General features: G+C 36.0%; 1 protein-coding gene across 1 annotated transcript; it reads left to right on the top strand.

Moving 5' to 3' along the window:
- Positions 1–1,465: 1,465 nt before the first annotated feature.
- On the top strand, positions 1,466–16,810 carry LOC104268438 (chromosome unknown open reading frame, human C9orf41). The gene is made up of 7 exons (XM_009873639.1): positions 1,466–1,675; positions 2,675–2,838; positions 8,699–8,839; positions 13,510–13,688; positions 15,078–15,191; positions 16,080–16,183; positions 16,456–16,810. The coding sequence occupies exons 1-7, from the start codon at positions 1,487–1,489 to the stop codon at positions 16,555–16,557; spliced, it is 993 nt and encodes a 330-aa protein (XP_009871941.1). The 5' UTR covers positions 1,466–1,486; the 3' UTR covers positions 16,558–16,810.
- The last annotated feature ends 2,879 nt before the right edge of the window (positions 16,811–19,689 follow it).

Below are 19,689 nucleotides of genomic sequence, written 5' to 3'. Positions count from 1 at the left end.
TCTAAATTTAAGTGAAATTATTTATCTTGGTAGTTGTGAATAATTTAATTGGAAATGTTTGTATGAGTAAGGCAATAACACACTTTCAGGTGAGTCAAGATTAAAAGTCTCTTCTTCTGGAGACATGGACTTAATTTCATTCTTTGTGTGCAGTTCTTATGATTGCAGTGAATATTCAATGTGCTAGAAGGTTGCAATTCAACATAAAAGGATGGAGGATCATAATTCAAAGATTTTTTTCTGACAACTTTCAAGAAGATATTAAGCTTGGGTGCTTTATGTAGAGGATCAATTATTTCTTATTGTTCCTTCTCTGCTTTTTATTCTTAAGTATAATTTAAAATGTGATTATAAACTTTTTTAAAGCTATTGCAGTGAACATGCCCTTCTCAGTAGCACATATGTAACGTTGGAAATATTAACTGGTCAAATTTACAGACTGAGATTGCAACTAAAATTGCAGCAATTGAAGCTTACTTTTTCTGAAGTCTACTTTTCAACTCTGTACTGCTCTATGTTGACATATGCTGTATGCTTCAGTATGACTTGACCTGATAAAATTATTTGCTGCTGCCAGAAGGGGTGGTATCCTTTGTCCTGGCTTTATGACCTCTCTCTTTAGAGCCTTTTGACTGTGCGTAGCCAGCTTGACTTGCTAAACGGACAGGAATCAAATTTGACAAAATCTATGTGGGTCTCTTCAAGATTAGCAAGTTAAGTGAGATTTGTGGTGGGCCTGGTGAGTCTTAGAACACGGTGGATGGTAGAACTGTTCTGGATGAGAAGAAAGAGGAAAGAAAAGAAAACTAAATTCTTTCTCCTGGCAGTAGATTCACTTTTTAAATGGAACTTTTATTTTGGGGAAGTAGAAAAGTTACTTTTAGCTTGGATTACTTAAGTGATCAGACTCACAATGCTCATACTTGAGGGGAATATGCTGTTAAAAAAACGTGACTGAGTACCTTAGTCTGCCTGCCAGAAATCTGGGATGGTCCACTGTGACTTCTGTGGTTCTTTCAGAACTGATTGATTTTGAGGATCCTTATTCCCAGTCGTCATGTCATTATTTTGACAGCTGAAATTTACCACAGCATTCAGCTACTCATTCAATGTAAGCTGGATTTCTGAAACAGCTGTGCAGGTTTTGGAGGCTGATTGTTCATTAAATTTTGCAGACCCATGTATTAAGGTAGTAATGATGTGTGCTGGAAGTGAGTGGCTGGCGATGAAACTGCAAGAAGAAAACAACGGTCCTCTTAAACTGCTACATGTTAAAAGAGTGGCAGTGTAGAACTAGAGCTTAAAACAAACGTTTAGACTTATAGAAAAATTGTTCTCTGGTAAGGAATTGTGAATTCTGATTGCTTTCTATGTTTAAAGAAGTTAATAATGGTAATTGGAGTAACCTAGAGTGAAATATTTATAATTAGTGTGTGTTGCTTCTAAATATCTAAAGACATTAAACTTTTTGCTTTTTAGAGTGAATATGCATGAACGAGTGAACAGAACAGAGAGGCAGTTTAAATCTCTTCCAGCTAACCAACAGAGTCTCCTTCCTCAATTCCTTCCTCACCTTGACAAGATTCGGAAGTGCATTGATCATAATCAAGGGATACTAAACACCATTGTGAATGACTGCGTTCATATGTTTGAAAATAAAGAATATGGTGAAGATGTATGTTTAAAAGGATTTTTCATACTACAGAACTAAATTTTGTATGCTTTGGGATTTTCTACATTTGTTTTCACACTTTTAAGCCTCCAGCTTTATTTCCTGTTGCATTCTTTATTTCCTCCTTTCATGCTTTCTGTTCACTTAACATTTTCTCACTCTGGTCTTTCACATCTTGTAGAGCTGATATGGAATAAAATAATTTGTTGTTAGTCCTTGTATTTACACTTCTGAAATCATAAATCTAGCAAATGACAGTAATCATTTATTGTAAAAAACCGTATGTTTTGGTTTTTTTTGACTTGGGACTTCTAGCTTTACCCTGGTTACATTTTAAAGTTTTTTTCAGTTAACTGTATAGAGCATAAACAGTACTGCCTCTCTTACTGTAGGTTATTATACAGTATGGTGTTCCAAATCAGTTACAATTTTAGATAGGCTAAGTATTTTTAATGATCTCATATGTAAAATCTTATTCACTACTTAATTGGTTTTTTTTCAGTGTGGCGTCTATCAAAAAAAAGTTATGCTCAGGCTTGAAAGACCAGTAGAGATGGAAACTGAAGTCCTTTATTGACAGGCAAGATACAGTAATGGGCAGTTTTAATGGAAGCTTCTCAGTGTTGTCTCATGAGTACCTAAAGGGATTCTCTTCTCAGGGTAGGCAGTTCACCCACTGCACTAGCTAAGACCTGATACTTTCCTGGATAAGGACTACCAGTTGTGCTCTGCTATGCTGTACTGTGTAGTGAGGTTTTTTTATGGAACTTGGTCTCTTGGGTGCCAAACTGAGACCAGCAAGCTCAGTTTAGGGTTTTGGGTTGGATTTAAGCCCTGGTCCAAGGACGGGAAGGCGAGTGCTTTGTCAGCTGAAACTACCAGCAGCTCTTAACAGCATCGCTTTTTTCTTTTTACAATTCACTTTTTTGTTTTTCCCCCAAAACTAAAGATACTTGGTATGTTTTCCTCTAACTTCTTTTTTTCTCCTTCTGCTTTAATCAGGGAAGAGGGAAGATCACACCAGCTTCAACATTTGACATGGATAAATTAAAATCAACTTTGAAACAATTTGTGAGAGACTGGAGTGAGGAGGGAAAGCCTGAGAGAGATTCCTGCTACCAGCCAATCATTAGTGAAATTGTTAAGAACTTTCCAAAGGAAAGATGGTAATAGTGTTCTAAGTCTTATTTCTATGTGGACGTACACTGTTGCATGAGTTGTTATGGAGTAATGAAAAGCTAGGATTTCAAAATACAGAAATTACTGTGAATGCATTGGAATTTATTTTTAATCAAGGAAGCTTTTGTCTCTAGTACAAGGTATTGGAGAAGTAACTGTAAACAAAGGAAACGAAGTAAACCAGAAATATTTTTTTTTTTTTCCTTTCTGCACCTTGATGTAATGGGATATCTGTTAACTTCTCAAGTAAGAGACTTCAGGAGGTTGTGAATTTAATTCAGTTGTGCTTAGTGATGTAAAGTTTGAGGGTCAGCAGATTCTCAGAATGCGTGTGCTGCAGGTAAAAGGAAGGACCCTTGTGACAGCAGCAATTAGGAGTATTGGCCTTCGTGGTGGAAGAAGGAAGAAGACTTAACCTCTAGTGAAGTTTTACAGCACTATGAGTTTACCCTGCAAATACTTAATTCTGGCTTTGGTTTCAGTCAGTATGACAAGGCAAGTCTTAAAAAACCTTTGCGGCGTGTGTGTGGGTAGCTTATAACTGTTGGCTTGTTAACACCACCAAAATAGTCATAGTGTGGGTTTTTTTCAGGTAGCTAAGTAGAAATATATTGGTAGAATCTCAGAAGGTACTACCGCTATAAGAATTCTGTGTTTAATGGTTTTAGTCAACCCAGTACATAAAGTACATAAAGTACATTTCAGTTTAAACTTAACACTCTTGTATGGGAAAATTTTTGAACTTCGTACTCATAAATGTAACATGTCAGAGATTTGATGTATCTGAGTGTTTGATATATCTGGTTACTCTGAGTTTTATTCTTTCTCAGTAATTGCTAATAGTACACTTGTACCAAATGAAAAATACCTTCTACTAGCCATCTTTTAATTTTCATTATTAAAAACTGTTAGTGTTGGCAGAACCTGGAGTGGAGGTGGTTGATTTATCTTTTGCCTTGGGCTAACTTATTGCAATGTGGTTGTATCACGAAAAATTCTGTACCTGAAGGTGAACTTCCTGCAATATTTTAGTGCTAAAAGTGCTCTACGTAAGATAGAAATGAATTCAGTACTGCAGGTTACCTGATGGACCTCTGATGTACAGATCTATAGGAAGAGTTGTAGTTAGTTTTGAAAGTAATCATTGTAATCTTCAAGGTAGCACTTCACCTTTTTCTTTCTATGCTACCTTTTGAGACATTTTGGTTGTAGGAGAGGTAACATGTCAGGATTTTAAAGATATGTGACTGAAGTTGGAAAGTCTTGACTTACGTTTATCATCAATGAACTCTATTTCTGAACTTCCAGTTGGTATTAGGAGGGGACACGTAACAGATTGAGTGGATCTGAGGATGACAGCTTTGTGGTTCTTTACCAAGAATTCTGGTGGTCGTTGTTGTCAAACACAATTAGTGTGACAGTGTTTCTGTTGCTGGTTTTTGAAATACTAGGTTTTTGGGTTGTTTTATCTCTACAGAAATCTCAAAGCACCAATGTATAGATATAATATCTCTACTGCAAGTTTGAGCTTGTCAAATGAAAATTATTTGTAAAATGTTTACTGCATACATATCTCTTTAAAAGCTTAATAGTCATCATCATTATGAAGCTGTCGTAGCATTTATGTAAAACCTTTTCTCTGTTCATATATTGTTACTTACTGTCCTCAGCTTGCTCTTTTTCCTAGTTACTGGAGGCTCTTCTGCTTAGGAGTGCTTACCTCTTTAAGGCAAGAAGCAGAGTCATTCAGAAAGGCCGGGTTCTCTTTGTGTGTTACCAGGCTTAATTGGCAGTTGTCTGTAGGAGAAGTAACTCCCCTGGCAGGGCAGGCTGGTTGGTCAGTTTGGTTCCTCTTTTAGAGTTTTGGAGGGGATCAGTTGTTTCAGTTTGAAGGAGTGGACAGGGCCTGAACTGGCTTTTACTCTGGCTGTTGTGTTTAGTGAGTACAAAGCCCATTTCCTCCAGAGTGGACTTGCTGTGAATGCTAGTGCAAGAAAACAAGTAGGTGCAACCTCAGAGTGCAGCTTTGCATTTCTTTAGAGTTCCCTTTTTGTAGCACAGACTGCTGAAGTCTCCTGAGATGATGAAAGTGCTAGAGAAAAAGTGTACTCTTGGCAGCTTTGCCTAGATTTATTTTGTATTGAAAAAGATTAAGAAGTTAATATTTTAAACTGTCAGTATAAGTCACCTTTTACTTTATTAATAGCTTCAGTTTCTACATTTAGTTTCTAGTTAACATTGTTAACATTTTATTTGTCATGCAGTGGAATCAAAAATTAAATTTTTGAAACTAGTCAAGTATGTTTTGCTCTGTGCAAACATTTTGTTTTGTTGCTCTTCTTTGCAAGACTGGCCTGCACTAGTTCAGCTGGTATGCATAGAATAGAAAAAGAAGTAAGTGCTCTGTTGGACTTGCTTGCTCTGTGCTTGCTCTTTGGGAAGCAGAAGAGATGTAAGTAATGGTTGAAAGCAGCAGTAAATTATAACAGTCTTGTAGGTGCTACTGTTGTGTTTGAGTCCAGTCTTCTGACAAGACTGTCTAAAAGGCTGAAGCCTTTTCAGAAATAATTCCTTCTTTCTGTTTAGCACCTTAACACAGAATCTGTTAGTAGGATCAACAGCAGTTTTAAGCAAAATTCCATGAGATAAGGTCTTCCTGAAGAACTTACAGCTTTCTTGCATTATTCATGTTGGAATTCAGTTGTATTTCAGCTCACAGGGTCTCTATAATACTGTCTAATTTTTGATGAAGCCATTTAAGTTATTTGGATTTCCTGAGTCTGAATGAACCATGATCACTGCTTTCTCTAGGAGAAAATAGTGCAACATATATTTTTTTTTAATGGAATGTGTTTGTTAAAGCATTTTTTTGGGGAAAAGCATTAAGTTAAAAATCTAAATAAGCATACCAATATTTTCTTTTCTAACTCCTTTTCTTCTATTGTCTTGATTTTCTTTTACTTTCCTACTTAATGTCAAAGGATGTAAAGATCATCAGCTTCTTGTCCAAAAAGTAAAGAAAGAACTGGTTAACTGTTTCGTTAATTATCATTCCGTGGCCAAAAATAGGTAATCTCTCAAAGTTTTCTTTTATTTATTAACTTGACCTATATCTTTAGATTTCAATTTATCATGCTGTCTAGCAATTGATTGCATTTTCCAAGATACTGTCGGGACAGCACAAAAGAATTCACAAGTGCCTAGTTTCATTTTTTATTGAAGAACATAGTTTATTAGTCCTATTCTTCTTGCATGTTCTCTGTCACATTTATAGTCATCATAAAATTTCTGCATTATACAAATTTTTTTAAATTTTTTTAATATAAAATACACCTGTCCTTGCAGGGTTTTTAATCTCATCAAAAAATTGTATTTGATCTAAACTTTGCTTTAAAAGTTGGATTTAAAAGCTATCTATCTTCAGTGTTACTGGAGTCACCTGCTTTGTCCACCATCTTCTACTTTCTTCTGGCCCCTTTCACTTCTGGCACCCCCAGCATGGCAAACAAGATCCAGCCTTGGCCACCATAGGAGCAAATACAAGCAAGAACCCTTCTGCATTCCAGTCCCTGGTAGTAACTGTAAACATCAGGCATTGTCACCTCTAGTAGCAGACACTGTTAACTTCAGAAAGTGCAGCCTCTCGGAGGAGACTGAGCTGAAAAGTAAAATCGCTAAACAGAATTGGTTCTTTTTAGCTCAAATCAGGACAGATACCTATTTGTGTTCCTAAGCAATGTTGTGTCTGTGTCATAGAAATTCTGCTGCTGCTGACTACTTCAAACTGTTTCATAATTTCAGTGTGGATAACCTTGGATTATTATCAGTTATCACAGTTCTCATTTTGTTTTTTTTTTTTTACCTAATTTTTTTTGCTATTGCTGCAATGGTGTATCGACCAAAGGAAAGCAAGTTTTTCTAGTCTTTTAAATTATGACTATAGCCTTTAAAGCAGCTTTTGTGCAATTAATTTATTTTATTTTAGGATGTACCTTGGTTTTGGGATGAATAAAGCTGCAGATTTTGAAATGTGATTATGTCCACATAGCTATTAGTTACTAGGTTGTTTTAAGAAAAGTGTCTTTTCTAATCAATGTATGATAAACTTTGAAGTGGCATAATGGTTTTCAACCAACTGATTTTAGAAGTGTCCCCATGGGAGTGCAAAATCCTGTGTAGAGCTACTGTAAATATTTCATAAATAAATTACAAGGAAATGAAGAAATACATCAGGTTAGATAGACGTTTAGAATGACAGCGTACAACTATGAATAGAAATAGCTGCATGAAAATGGGATTTTCTTCATTCTCCTTCTGATTACCTGTTTTCAAAAATCTCATCTTGACCAAGTAGTTTTTCTCTGAATTAATATTTTATTTTTTCAGAACTTCCTGGCTAGCTTTCTTATGGCTTTCCTTGTAGAAGCAAGATAGTAAGACCTGTTACTTCACAGGAGTGCTCTTAAGTAACAGTAAAGACTTGATTTCTTGCTTCTTGTTAATCAGAAAACAAAGAATCTGAAAGTATAATGGAATGGAAATGAAAATCAGGAATGAGAAGAACTTTGCTTTTCATTTGGGAGACCTCACTAATCAGATCATTAAGCCACAAACCAAAAGGCACTGTTAAAACTGCTTTGTTAGTTTGTGTGCCCTTTAGAAAAGAGTAATGATTTCTCTTGGTTTTGAGTAATAGCCTTCAGCATTTTACTACTTTTTCAGAGTTTACTTAATTCCTTCACTCATCTTCGTGCTTATACATCATGATAACTCTTTTTAACCCTTTTTGGCATCATGAGAGGTTTTTTTTAATGTAGTCAAAGACTTTGCATTTTGCTTTCTTTCGTTGAATGTTTGGATCTGCATTTAGTTGATACACATATATTTTGTCTTTGAAGGTAAAATGTAAAAAGGAGGGTAGCCTTTATGTTCACACCTGGTGGTTTGGGATATGAAATGATGAAGTCTTGTTCATAAAACTGGAAATTGAAAAATTTCTTTTTACATTAAGTATCTTTTCAGTTCGGTGTGGGCGTGGCTTTTGTTTTATGAGTGACGGTTTGATTGTATTATGATAAAAATGTTTAGAATGTGTATATGTTGCCTTTTCTCCCTGAAGGAGGAGAAAATGTTGAAATTCTTGGTTCTTTTATTAGTTGCTGAACTTGGAAGATGGGAGAGGTTGTTCTAGGTATATCAGTAAACACACACTACTTGATATCTTCTGGTCATCCTCAATTTGATGCCTAGTTACGGGAAGCAAAGGGTTAGAAAGCTGCAGTAGACTTCAATTTACTAAATCTTACATCAGTGTGCTTTAGTGAAATTCGTTAACAGTGTTTGTTAAACAATTACTGAGAAGGTAACTACTTGAAGATTTTTACAGGCTGAATCGCTCATCGCTTATGTAAGTTTTAGTTTTATGTTTCTGATATCACCATATTTGTTTATTTTTCATGCAATGTAACTAAGAAGATTTCTAGAATTTTTACTAATTATCAGTGAGCCTAACAGAAAAATAAATGGTGTTATGTCATAATGTTCTTTCTTCAATTGACTTAAATTTATTTGCTTTATAACTACAGGTTTTCAGAAGAAGTTTGTAGTTATGCTCTGTATGCTGAATGAGGGTTGTGTATTTTCTTTTGAGTCATACCTGTGAATTATTTTGACTGTACAGTTAACTAGTCTGATGAGAACTGGCTTGATTTGCATTTAAAGAGTAGTCATACAGGAAATACATTATAATATCTACGCATATGGGGGAAAAATGTTTGACTGGACCTCTGCAAATTTTGTTAAGAGGTATCAGATAAAGACTTAACTATTATTTTTGTTCTGTTGCAGGGATTTCTCCAAAGTTAATATCCTGGTACCTGGTGCTGGGCTAGGTAGATTGGCGTGGGAAATAGCTATGCTCGGTTATGCTTGCCAAGGAAATGAATGGAGCCTCTTTATGCTCTTTTCTTCTAACTTTGTTCTCAACAGGTACACAGCTTATGTTTTACTTGCTGATTGAATCCTAGGGAGGCAAAATTATGAATGAGAAAAGCTTGAATAAATAGGAACAGATTTTTAAGTGCTGAAACAAGACACAACCACTTTTTCGAATGTTTTAATGAAAAGAAAAAAAAAGTGGGATAAATGGGAGAGGGAACCATTATGTCTGCGTCATCAAAGTTATAGTGGAAAGCATGGCTTTTAAGTTAGGAGATCTAAAATTTCTGGATTGTACCACAGATTTTCTGCATAATCTGAATGGGTACTATGATTTCACATCTGCTTGTGAAAAATGCAGACCTATCTCACTGCTGTCAAATGTGGACTAGTTAATATATGCATGGTAATTAGTGGTGGTAATTAGTAACAGAGAGGAAACCTGTTAAAAACATGCTACATTCCATACTAATATTTTAGACACTGTTTTGACATGAAAAACAAGCACTGAAGGACACTGAACCACTTCTTAAGTGGCTAAAATAACATAGTTAATAGTTCTACAATTATGCTGAGGTATTAAATTTGAATGTAATAAATCTCACTTTTATTGGCTTAACTTAGTGACATTTCTGTATTTGATATGCTCCCACTTGCATTGGAAATTACTGGTTTCATGATGAGCTTGTTAGGAAAGGAGGCAGCAAATGCAACTGTTTTTAAGAAAGAGGATGGGAAGATACGTGGGCGGGATGGGAGATCTGGGGTGGTGTTTTGTTTTTTGAGGGTGTTGGTTTGGAGAGGCAGAATTTTCCAGTTCAATCAGAAACAATACACCTAAGCACCTGAAATCACCTAAACTATTGGCTTGTATTGTATATTATCATGATACTGTGGAGCCTTGTTTGTAGACTTACTGTTCACAGGGTGCACCAGTGATCTTAAATCTGCTATAGTTTACTGTCCAAAACCAAGGTGGAGTTACTGTTTATTATGGCTGCTGCATGTCTGCTTAAAACTAGTGATGCAAATACGTATTTGCTAGATGTTTATTTGCTCTTTTTCTTGTGTTTTTTAAATGACTGATCTGGTGGTGAAAGTGCCTATTACAGTTGAGCTGATCTAACATCTTGCAGCTACTGAGAGGAGGTCACATTCTTCTCATCCTTAGCTATATGGCCCTGGTAGCTTGTAAGCTTTTTGGAACTGCTGAAATTATTCAAAGTAGCATAGAAGTATGCATTTCCCATCTTTGGAAGCATTGATCAGCTGTCAAAAAGGTTCATATCTGAAAGTTAACTTCATCTCTGACTACCTCTAATAACGTGGTTTTTGTCTTCCTGACATAATGATCCTTTGGACTATATATTGAATTCCCCTAAAGATCCATGCTTAGTTTGCGATGGTAATCATTCTTGGCATGTAATGCTCATGTGGTGTTTCCTGTTAGCAAGGAGGTATACATGGTTTAGAGTTGCTAACAGAATTAGATTTTATACAGAAATATTGACCATTGCTCAGATGATATGATCTTAATCTTTGCTGGGCGAGTTATCAGTTACAAGTTTCCTTATCAGCATGTAACAGAATACTGCTAATTTGACTGAATTTCAGTCAACTCAGTTGAAGTCCAAGCATTTCTTTCTGCTGGATCTATCTGTAGGCTTGGGTTGTCTATTACAGAGTTTTGGGGGACTTTGGACCTTCCATTTTAGTCTTAAGTGGCTCTTTCCAGTTAGCCTTATGAAATAGCTATGGTTGGCTTCCTGGAACAGGATAAAACAGCTATAATCAGTATGAACTGAAGATAGCAGTTAAGGAAGAGTGGTAAGAACAAAGCATTTTGCAAATTAGTTTTTAACTATAGTCTTAACTAATTTTTGTTTTGAGTTGATAAAAGCCTGAGGATTTTGCAAATGTGCTTACAGTTTGGATATACCTTCTTTCTCTGACCTTGGTTTATTTTTAGGAAGACCAAGTACTGTCTTGAGTGTCAAGCCAGCTACACAGTGGGCTACCAGATGTGGTACAGTGACTTAAGACTTCTGTGCACAAAGAGGGGTCTTCTTTTAAATTGTGAACTTTGCTACTCTGCATAAAGTTGCGTAGCATGTTAGAATGTGTCAAGGCATAACTGTGGTCTAGAGGAAGCTCTAACTTGAAAACAAAGTGACCCTGGAGTAGTTAAGCTACAATGGCTCTAACTCTCTACAGTCCTTATATGGGAAATCGTGCTTTTTCTTGTATGGGTAAGGTTCTTATTGCTTGGATTTTTTTCTAGTATTCTGGATATAGTTACAGATGACAGAGGTGATCATTGGTGATGTAGAGAAGTATTTTATTTATTAAATGTTTTGGAAAAGCATAATTAGTTTTTCTGCCTCAGGAAAGCATAACTAAGTTTTCAGGCAGTCTAGAGCTCGGGACATGTTACTTCCCTCTGACACCCGACGAGTTGTGTCTGTGGACGAGACAGGAGCAGCTGTTTGCTTACTTGCTGGTTTTGCAGCTGGAGATTTGAGCACAAGGTCAGTAGCCTGGATCCAACCGTCCTTCACTAGCAGTAGTACCACTAAGGAATATTTGAGAACATTCAGTTGAAGAAATATAACATCACTTAGTACACCAGTCAGAGTAAGGTTAGTTTTAAAAAGCATTAATTAATACTAGAAGAATTAATGCTAATAATTGGCTGTCTTTACTTTCTGGAAAGAATGGACACTTCGTATTTGTTCTGTGTCCATGAAAGCCTTAGGATGAAAACAGTTAAGCATTTTATCTTCATATCAGTGGTCAAAAGTAAGATTTGCCCTGCTCATCTTTTCCAAAACAGTGGTTTTGACTGAATACTGAAGAGTAAATGCCTTGCCCTTACAGAAGATAGTGAAGTGCACTGCACTTAAAGATGTTATATTTATTGAACACATCTTACATCATTTGTCTTCTGTTGGACAGGTGGAATTGCAGAGGACTACAGTACTTAGTTTTGAAGTATAAATTAATGAAGCTGGAAAGGGAGCTTTTCAAGCTTGAATATGGAGGGGGATTGGTCTTTTATATTAAATGGAGATTTCCTTTTGGAGTTATTAATATACAACATTTGGCCAATGTGGGGGATTTTTGCTGATGAGTTTCTTTCGTGTTTTTTGGTTGGTTTGTTGGTTTTGTTCTTTTCTCTTTAACCAAAATACAAATGCTGTTCTTGAAAAAAACTATGTCCATATTATCAGAGGTTTTCCCCTGCTTTATTTTCCTTTGGCTGCCTGCGTAGCTCTGACATTTATCGATTATATACCGAGATAGCTGATGATGAAGGGAGTGGAACATCTCCCTTATGAGAAAAGTCTGAAGGAGCTGGGTCTCTAGCTTGGGGAAGAGGAGACTGAGGGGTGACCTCATAAATGTTTATAAATATATAAAGGGTGTGTGTCAGGAGGATGGAGCTAGACTCTCCTCAGTGATGCCCAATGATAGGACAAGGGGCAACAGATACAAGCCAGAGCACAGGAGGTTCCACAAAAACATTAGGAAACACTTTTTCACTGTGAGGGTGACAGAGCACTGGCACAGGCTGCCCAGAGAAGTTGTGGAGTCTCCTTCTCTGGAGACATTCAAAACCCGCCTGGACGCATTCCTGTGTGACCTGCTGTAGGTGATCCTGCTCTGGCAGTGGGGCTGGACTCCATGATCTTTTAAGGTCTCTTCCAGCCCCTAACATTCTGTGATTCTGTGAGTGCAGTATTCTCAAATACAGGTTACTTTTTGGGATTTTTTTGTTTGGTTTTTTTTCCTGATAAAATGAAATATACATAACATAGAGAAAGTAAAAAAAATGTTGCTTCAGAGGCTTTACCACAGATGTTTTCTATCCACCAGCCAAAAGAGTGTACTTTCTGTAACCTGGCAGATGGCTTGCAGTTAGTTGTTAGATGATATGTATTTGGTGGGACAGGTGTGTCCTCTGTTGTCTCTGAAAGGAAATGGCTTTATTTTTTAATTACAGACTGATTTTACAGGACTTTGGGAGAAGCCGTGGGGTTTTTTTTAATGCTTCCATGCTATATTTTATCACTTTTTTAAAGTAAGAGTTGACTTGGTTAGTCATGTCAACTCACAAATTTATTTTTACAAAGACATGTTTACTTAGCATAATTGCAACACTCCAGATGTTACTAACTTAAAATGACCACGAGTGGCTCTACTTTACAAAATAGAATTATTTAATTTTTGAAATCTAAAAGCATGCTTCCAGTTACCATCTGAAAAATGCTATCTTTTGCTGTGCTTCAAAACCCTTATGTTTATGGATGAGTTGGGAATGAATGTTTCCAACAAAATTAGTTGAACTAATATTACTTTTTTTGGTTGTTTTTTAATAGAAAAAGTATGATTCAGAAAGGCTTAGCTTTACTGAACATACTAAATCATAAATTTCACTAGTTGGAGAACATGGTAAAAGTGGGAAATCTTTTAGATTAAAATGTTAGTTATTTTATGGTGATAATTTGTGTAAGAATAAAATTGGAGTTTTGATCAGTTCATAAATTGATGGGCAGTCTAAAGTATGAACTTGATAAAAGTCCTTTAGAAAACATGTAGCTTTTACAAGAACTTTATCAACATGACAATGGATGTTGGTGAAAGTCTGTGAATCCTACATTTCTAGATAATAGATAAGCAATCAGATGAAACTGAATTGTGCTGATTTCTGTATTTTGCAGATGCTCTGAAGTTAACTCATGTAAGCTTTATCCTTGGATTCATCAGTTTAGCAATAACAGAAGATCTGCTGATCAGATACGTCCAATTTATTTCCCTGATGTTGATCCTCACAGTCTTCCTTCTGGTTCAAACTTCTCTATGACAGCAGGGGATTTTCAAGAAATTTATTCTGAGTGCAGTGAGTAAATGTAAACTTCTAAGCTATCAGTGTACCTGTATCTTCAGAGTATTTATATGAGTATATGAGACAGTTCATGAGTACAAATAGAAGGGAACTACAAAGATATTTTTGTTCCAAATCAGTGTTTTGTTTCTTTTTAGTTAAAAAAAAAAAAATGGACACCTCATTGCCTAACAGATGTTTGTTGCAGTAGTCTCTTTCATAGTAAGACAGCATAGTAGTATTATGGGAAGTTTTACTTGATTTAGAAAAGTGGTATCAGAAAGGGAAAAATGTAACTAGTCACTTATTTAGTGTAAAAAAAAAAAATGAGAATTTGTTTTGCTTTTACAGCAGAAAATCAACTAGAAGTGTGTCAGTAATAGTAAATCATAAATAAAAAAACATAGTTATTCACTGTCAATAGTAAATATTGCAGAGGCATATTATGGGGGTGATTATCAAGGATTGAGACTGTATTTTTTTTCTTGTGATGTCAGGTTAGTTGCACTGTCCTCATTGCACCTATGAAGTACCATTTTATGACTAACCTAGTGTTGAATTAAGTTGCAGAGGACTGTCTTATTTAGTGCCTACTCTACCAGTTACATATTTAGCATTTGATCAAGGATGGCACTTAGACAGTTCTTTTATATATAGTCTGATGTATGCCTATGTAGAAGTGACTATTTTTTTCCCTAGTAGTGGATTATCACCTCAGACATAATATTTTCTGTTTCCACCTTTCTTGGAGGAGCCTGATGTACAGTTGCTTAATTTTCTGTCTTACAGATTAGGTTCTGTCTCACATTAGAACATCTGATTGAGACTCTCTTTTTATTAGCAGAACTTCTGCAATTTCAAGAATACGTTTTAGAGAAAAAAATCATACTTGAAAACATAGATTTTGAAAGATCCTACTTGGTAATTAAGTAGTAAAAACAGCTAGAAAAATGATTCAGATACTGAATGAAGTGTTTTACAGCTTAAAATCACTGGATATTTTTGCAGTTGTATTTTTAACAGTTGTGGTAATGAAGCTTATAGGACAGGTGAGGTATAGCACACTTGAGCCTTCATTTATATAAAATTGTTATAATTTTTACATTTTACCGTATATAATACACCACCTTATTCTATATAATGCATGTGAACAATTTTATAAAGTTAATATGTAGAATATTTTTAGAGTGCGTGTATACACACACATATATATAGGTCACATAAACCCAAACTTAACTGTTGTTAACATAAATCAAAATATTTTATTTACTTGGAAACAAAATTAAGAGCCTTCAACTGTTGAAGGTAATGCTGAGTGTATGAAGAATTACTGGAATTAAATGAACTTTTACACGAGTAGAAACACTGAAACTAATCTCTGTATATTTTGCTTTTTTTATGCAGATACGTGGGACTGCATAGCTACTTGCTTTTTCATAGACACAGCACATAATGTTATTGATTACATTGATACCATATGGAAAATACTAAAGCCTGGAGGAATATGGATAAATGTAGGCAAGTGTGACCAACGTCTCTACCTGCTAGCCCTGACTTGCATTCAATCACATATTAAACGTAGTAGTACTTGAAAAGATGAGGATGAATGCATTTGTGCCAAAAATCTGTGCATCTAAGCTAGAGGCATCTAGGGCTTGGAAATTATCTGAGATATATCCAGATGTTTGCTAGTTATAATCAAGTCAACACCATGTAATTTTAATTATTTTTTTAATGAAGACCTAAATTTTACCAGTGGCAGATTTTTGCATTAATGTGTCAAATGCTTGTTATTTGACAAATGTAGCATCCTGTATACTTTTTTGCTATTTTCCTGAGAAAATAGAACTTGTTCTGTGTGTAATTATACCCTTGCATTTTTTTTTCTTAATCTATTGAGTAATTTGTACTGTGCATCTAAGCCGAAGCTTTGGGAATGAGATTTATATATGCCTTGCTTAAAAATAAAAGAGACTTAATCTAAGACTTTCATGGTGAAATAATGGCAGACAAAACTCAGGAGTTAAATGGTGGAAACTGATCAGTGAGTGGGCACCAGTTCTGGCCAGTCACAGAATGTAAGCAGAGCTGCTGAGTAGACTCCTGCCTTCTGTTCTATAGAGACAGCAGTGATGCTATGGTGAAGAAACTATAAGATGCAGAAAACACAGTCTGGTAGGAAATGAGACTTCATTGTTGGATAAGCAGCTGAATTAATTTGTTTTCATTTTGCATCAATTCTGAAAGTCATAAAAATTTTTGAGTGATAGAAATACGATATTTTGCCTGCATTTGAATATGTGAGTCTGAATAGAGGTAGTTTTTGCAGTTTCAGTATGAGTTTTTCATTTTTAAAACATTTTTTGTCTTTTTGATAGCCTTTTCTGTTTTATCTGTATACTCTAGGTCCTCTCCTTTATCACTTTGAAAACTTGGGAAATGAACTTTCTATAGAATTAAGCTATGAGGATATAAAAAATGTTATACTGCAATATGGATTCCATATGGAGGTAAGAAGATGCTCCAGTTTTCAGTGAATACTATTGGTATAAACCAGACAAACTGCTCTGAATAAACCTTACTTTAAATTTACATCATCATAATGGCATATACTAATAAAATAGAGAATTAAATGTTTGTTGCAAATCACTTGCTTTCCTCCTTTTTTAAGAAGTGTATAGATCTTGAAATTTAGTAGGTATATGGGAATTTCTTACTAAGAGAAACTTCTGTACTTCTTGTAGAGAAAGTGTTTTGAAAACTGCTGCTTTTTTTTTTCCAGGTGGAGAAAGAATCTGTAATGTCAACTTACACTGTGAATGAACTCTCCATGATGAAGTACTACTATGAATGTGTGTTGTTTGTGGTGAGAAAACCAGAATAGGAGTGGTCTGAATAGGTTTATCAATAAAAAAATGTTGGCTTGAAAGCTGGAAATGAAAGTAGGATGGACTGAGGGGATATCTGGACGCAACCTCAAATCAGTGGTGCCTTCTTCCTTATAATAGGATTTAGATAGTGTCTATTTTCTTAATATCTCTATTGCTATCTAGACATGTGCTATGCCGTGCATATTTGTAATATACTTGTGAAAGCGAGGAGGAAATATTCATGTATGTTGTGCTTTGGAATGCGTTTTAAAAATAAAAGCAAAAATGTGTTATTGAGAACAAAATTGTTTGCCATTAACTAGGGTAATTGTCCACATATACTGCCACATTTTTCATATATTTATAATTTTTTTCTACTTCTTGATGTTAGAGGTGCTTACTCTACTAGCTGTGTCACATTTCTAAACATACACTTAAATTATGAAGTCTGAAATGGTTGCAAAGTGATAAAATCATTCTTAATAGATAAAATAGCCATCAGAGCTATTAGCATTTTCTGTGGAGCTGAAGTACATTATTACACAAATTCTAATCTTTGACTGTACTAGTGTTAACAATTTAATGAAAACACAGAACCTACAGGCAATTTGCAATCTGTGTGAGTGAAAGCAGAGTACCGAGTGAATAAAAACTAGCACATCGCAGAGAAACCATTTGTTAACCTCAGTTCAGGAATATCACCAATTTTGATTAATCTCTTAATGTTGAAACTGAAATATATTATATGCTTTGTCATCTAAAAATACATTGATTTTTTTGAGTCACCTACTTACTACTTAAGCCAAAACAGTCAAGTAGGATTTTTGTTAAACATAATTAAAAAGATCTTGTTACACCTTGAGCTCTTTTCTTTTTTTAAAGCTGATAACATAGCTGAATTATCCATGCCACATTTTGGTAATGCAGCAGAAAAATCCCTGTTTCTCAAGGGACGGAGGGGGAAGTTATATGTAAATAATATGTGCTGTAACCTAATTGTCTCTACCTGAGGTAGCATGTGCAGGCCAGTTGGTAAACAGTTTCCTTGTAACTTCAGGGACTTGACCGTTGTGACTTAGTGACTTCTTGGTGTTTGTTCTTCAGAGGAGAGCAGCGAGGCTGGGGAAGGGACTAGAGGGAAAGTCCTATGAGGAGAGGCTGAGGGAGCTGGGGGTGTTTAGCCTATGGAAGAGGAGACTCAGGGGGACCTTATCACTCTCTATAACTGCCTGAAGGGAGGGTGTAGTCACGTGGGGGTCGGGCTCTTCTCCTTGGCAGCCAGTGACAGGACGAGAGGGCACGGCCTGAAACTGTGTCAGGGAAGGTTTAGGTTGCATCTCAGGAAACATTTCCTTATGGAGAGGATGATCAGGCACTGGGATGCACTGCCCAGGGAAGGAGTGGAACCACCGTCCCTGGAAGGAGAGGCTGGATGTGGCACTTAGTGCCATGGTCTAGCTGATGTGGTGGTGTTGGGTCATAGGCTGGACTTGATGATCTCAGAGGTCTTTCCACCTTCAATAATTCTGTGATTCTGTTTCTTATCCTAGTGTTTGGGGTTTTTTTCCTGGTAGATGTGGCTTAGGTGAATTGTGATAATATACAAGAAGCTGAATCTTCTGTCACTTAGCAGTTATGTACATGAGAAAACATTGATCAGTAATTGCTGTACTGAGAGGAGTGTCATGTAAGCAATCTAATTTTCTTAAGATGCTGGCTACCTTAAGGCACCATTTTCATCCATTTTCAAAAATGTCTTTAAAATGTGGAAAACATGATAAAGAATAAGAGTGGGGTTTGTTTGGGTTTTTTTGGTCAAGACGGCACTGGACAGTAGCTTGTTTGTTGCCCAATATTTCTAGTTCATCTCTCTTTAACAGATCTGTTACTGGCTTTTGCATTTTTCCCATTAAGGCCAGAAATTAGTGCCCTTGTTTCTAAATTGAAGGTCTGCAAGGAGGGAAAACACAAATATTTTTTTATAGTTTCAACAAGAGATTTGGCAGGGTATATACCCAGCACATGCCTGTGTATGTTTTGATTTTGTGCCCCTTTCTTCTCATAATCCTTACTGATATTAAAGGTTTCTGGTCTACAGAAGTTTTCTGTAGAACTCTTCCTCAAAGTGCACCACCAAGGTTTATCTCCATAAATGAACTGCAGAGTTCTACTCTGTTCCAAGAAAAATGTGTTTAAAGCTGGAACACTGCCACGCAAGTAGATAATTGATTTTCAAGCTACTTGAAATATGACACGGTTAGGTGAATGTCTATTATGCCACTACTGAGTAGAGTGTATATATGTAATACTGCCCCACTTTTGCCTCCTCCCCAGGGTGCACTTGAAATGTGCAGTTCCTGGTTTTCCCAAATAGGCAATTGGAACTCCTGCTTTCTGGTTGCATGTCAGTATCCTTTGTTCTGGTGGTTTTGTTCTTTGCCACACCACATTGTCAAAAGTGCCATTTTTGTCCTGTTTTTGAAAAATACATTATTAACTTGTGTTGGGTATAGCGTGATGTGCTTCTATTTCTAATCTAGAAAATGCCTGTTCTCCTTTTAAGTTGCTTCAAGAATTAGAAGCAGAACAATCTTGTGAATAAGCTGTGTGAGTTAGTAGTAATTTATCTGCAATTTATCCTATTTATGAATTCTTAGAAATAATCACTTTTCTATGCACAGGAATAATTGTGTATTATTGAACGTGATCACATTCTTCAGTTGTATACACAGGGGAAAAAACTGTTCAGGTCACCATTTAATTTAGGTCAAAATTAAACTGTGTGGGGATTGGATGTAAAATAAAATGCTGCATAATCTTCAGTGTAATACTTCTTTGTATCAAGTTAAGTTTGGCTAATGTAAAGTGTCCTGTTTATTTATTTATATGTAGTTCACTCTGAAATGAATCATGAAGGTAAGAAGGGGAAGCTTCATGTCTTTGCATGAACATCCCACGATTTTTAGGTGCGTGTAATGGACTTGATTTTTCTTGGGTATTAAAAGTTTGCCGTATGACATGACCTCGCTCATGTTTGACTGTATCTTTTACCGTTATGTAAGGCATACTTTTTGTTCCCCTTCCCCTCACCGAGGGCGACCCCAAGCGCCTGCGACCCCGCCCCCCCGGTCTCACAGACGGGGCGG

The sequence above is a fragment of the Apaloderma vittatum genome, unplaced genomic scaffold (assembly GCF_000703405.1).
Source record: "Apaloderma vittatum isolate BGI_N311 unplaced genomic scaffold, ASM70340v1 scaffold36897, whole genome shotgun sequence".
NCBI classification, from domain to species: Eukaryota; Metazoa; Chordata; class Aves; order Trogoniformes; family Trogonidae; genus Apaloderma; species Apaloderma vittatum.
Note: the sequence above shows the minus strand (reverse complement) of the source record. Positions and strands in the feature narration are given on the sequence as shown.

What these genes read in the sequence shown, in the direction of transcription:
- LOC104268438 (XM_009873639.1), top strand. Translation starts at nt 1,487, where the DNA reads ATGCATGAACGAGTGAACAGAACAGAGAGGCAGTTTAAATCTCTTCCA. An exon ending in AACTTTCCAAAGGAAAGATG is followed by an intron (nt 2,839 to 8,698) that starts GTAATAGTGTTC and finishes GTTCTGTTGCAG; the next exon opens with GGATTTCTCCAAAGTTAATA. An exon ending in AGGAATATGGATAAATGTAG is followed by an intron (nt 15,192 to 16,079) that starts GCAAGTGTGACC and finishes TGTATACTCTAG; the next exon opens with GTCCTCTCCTTTATCACTTT.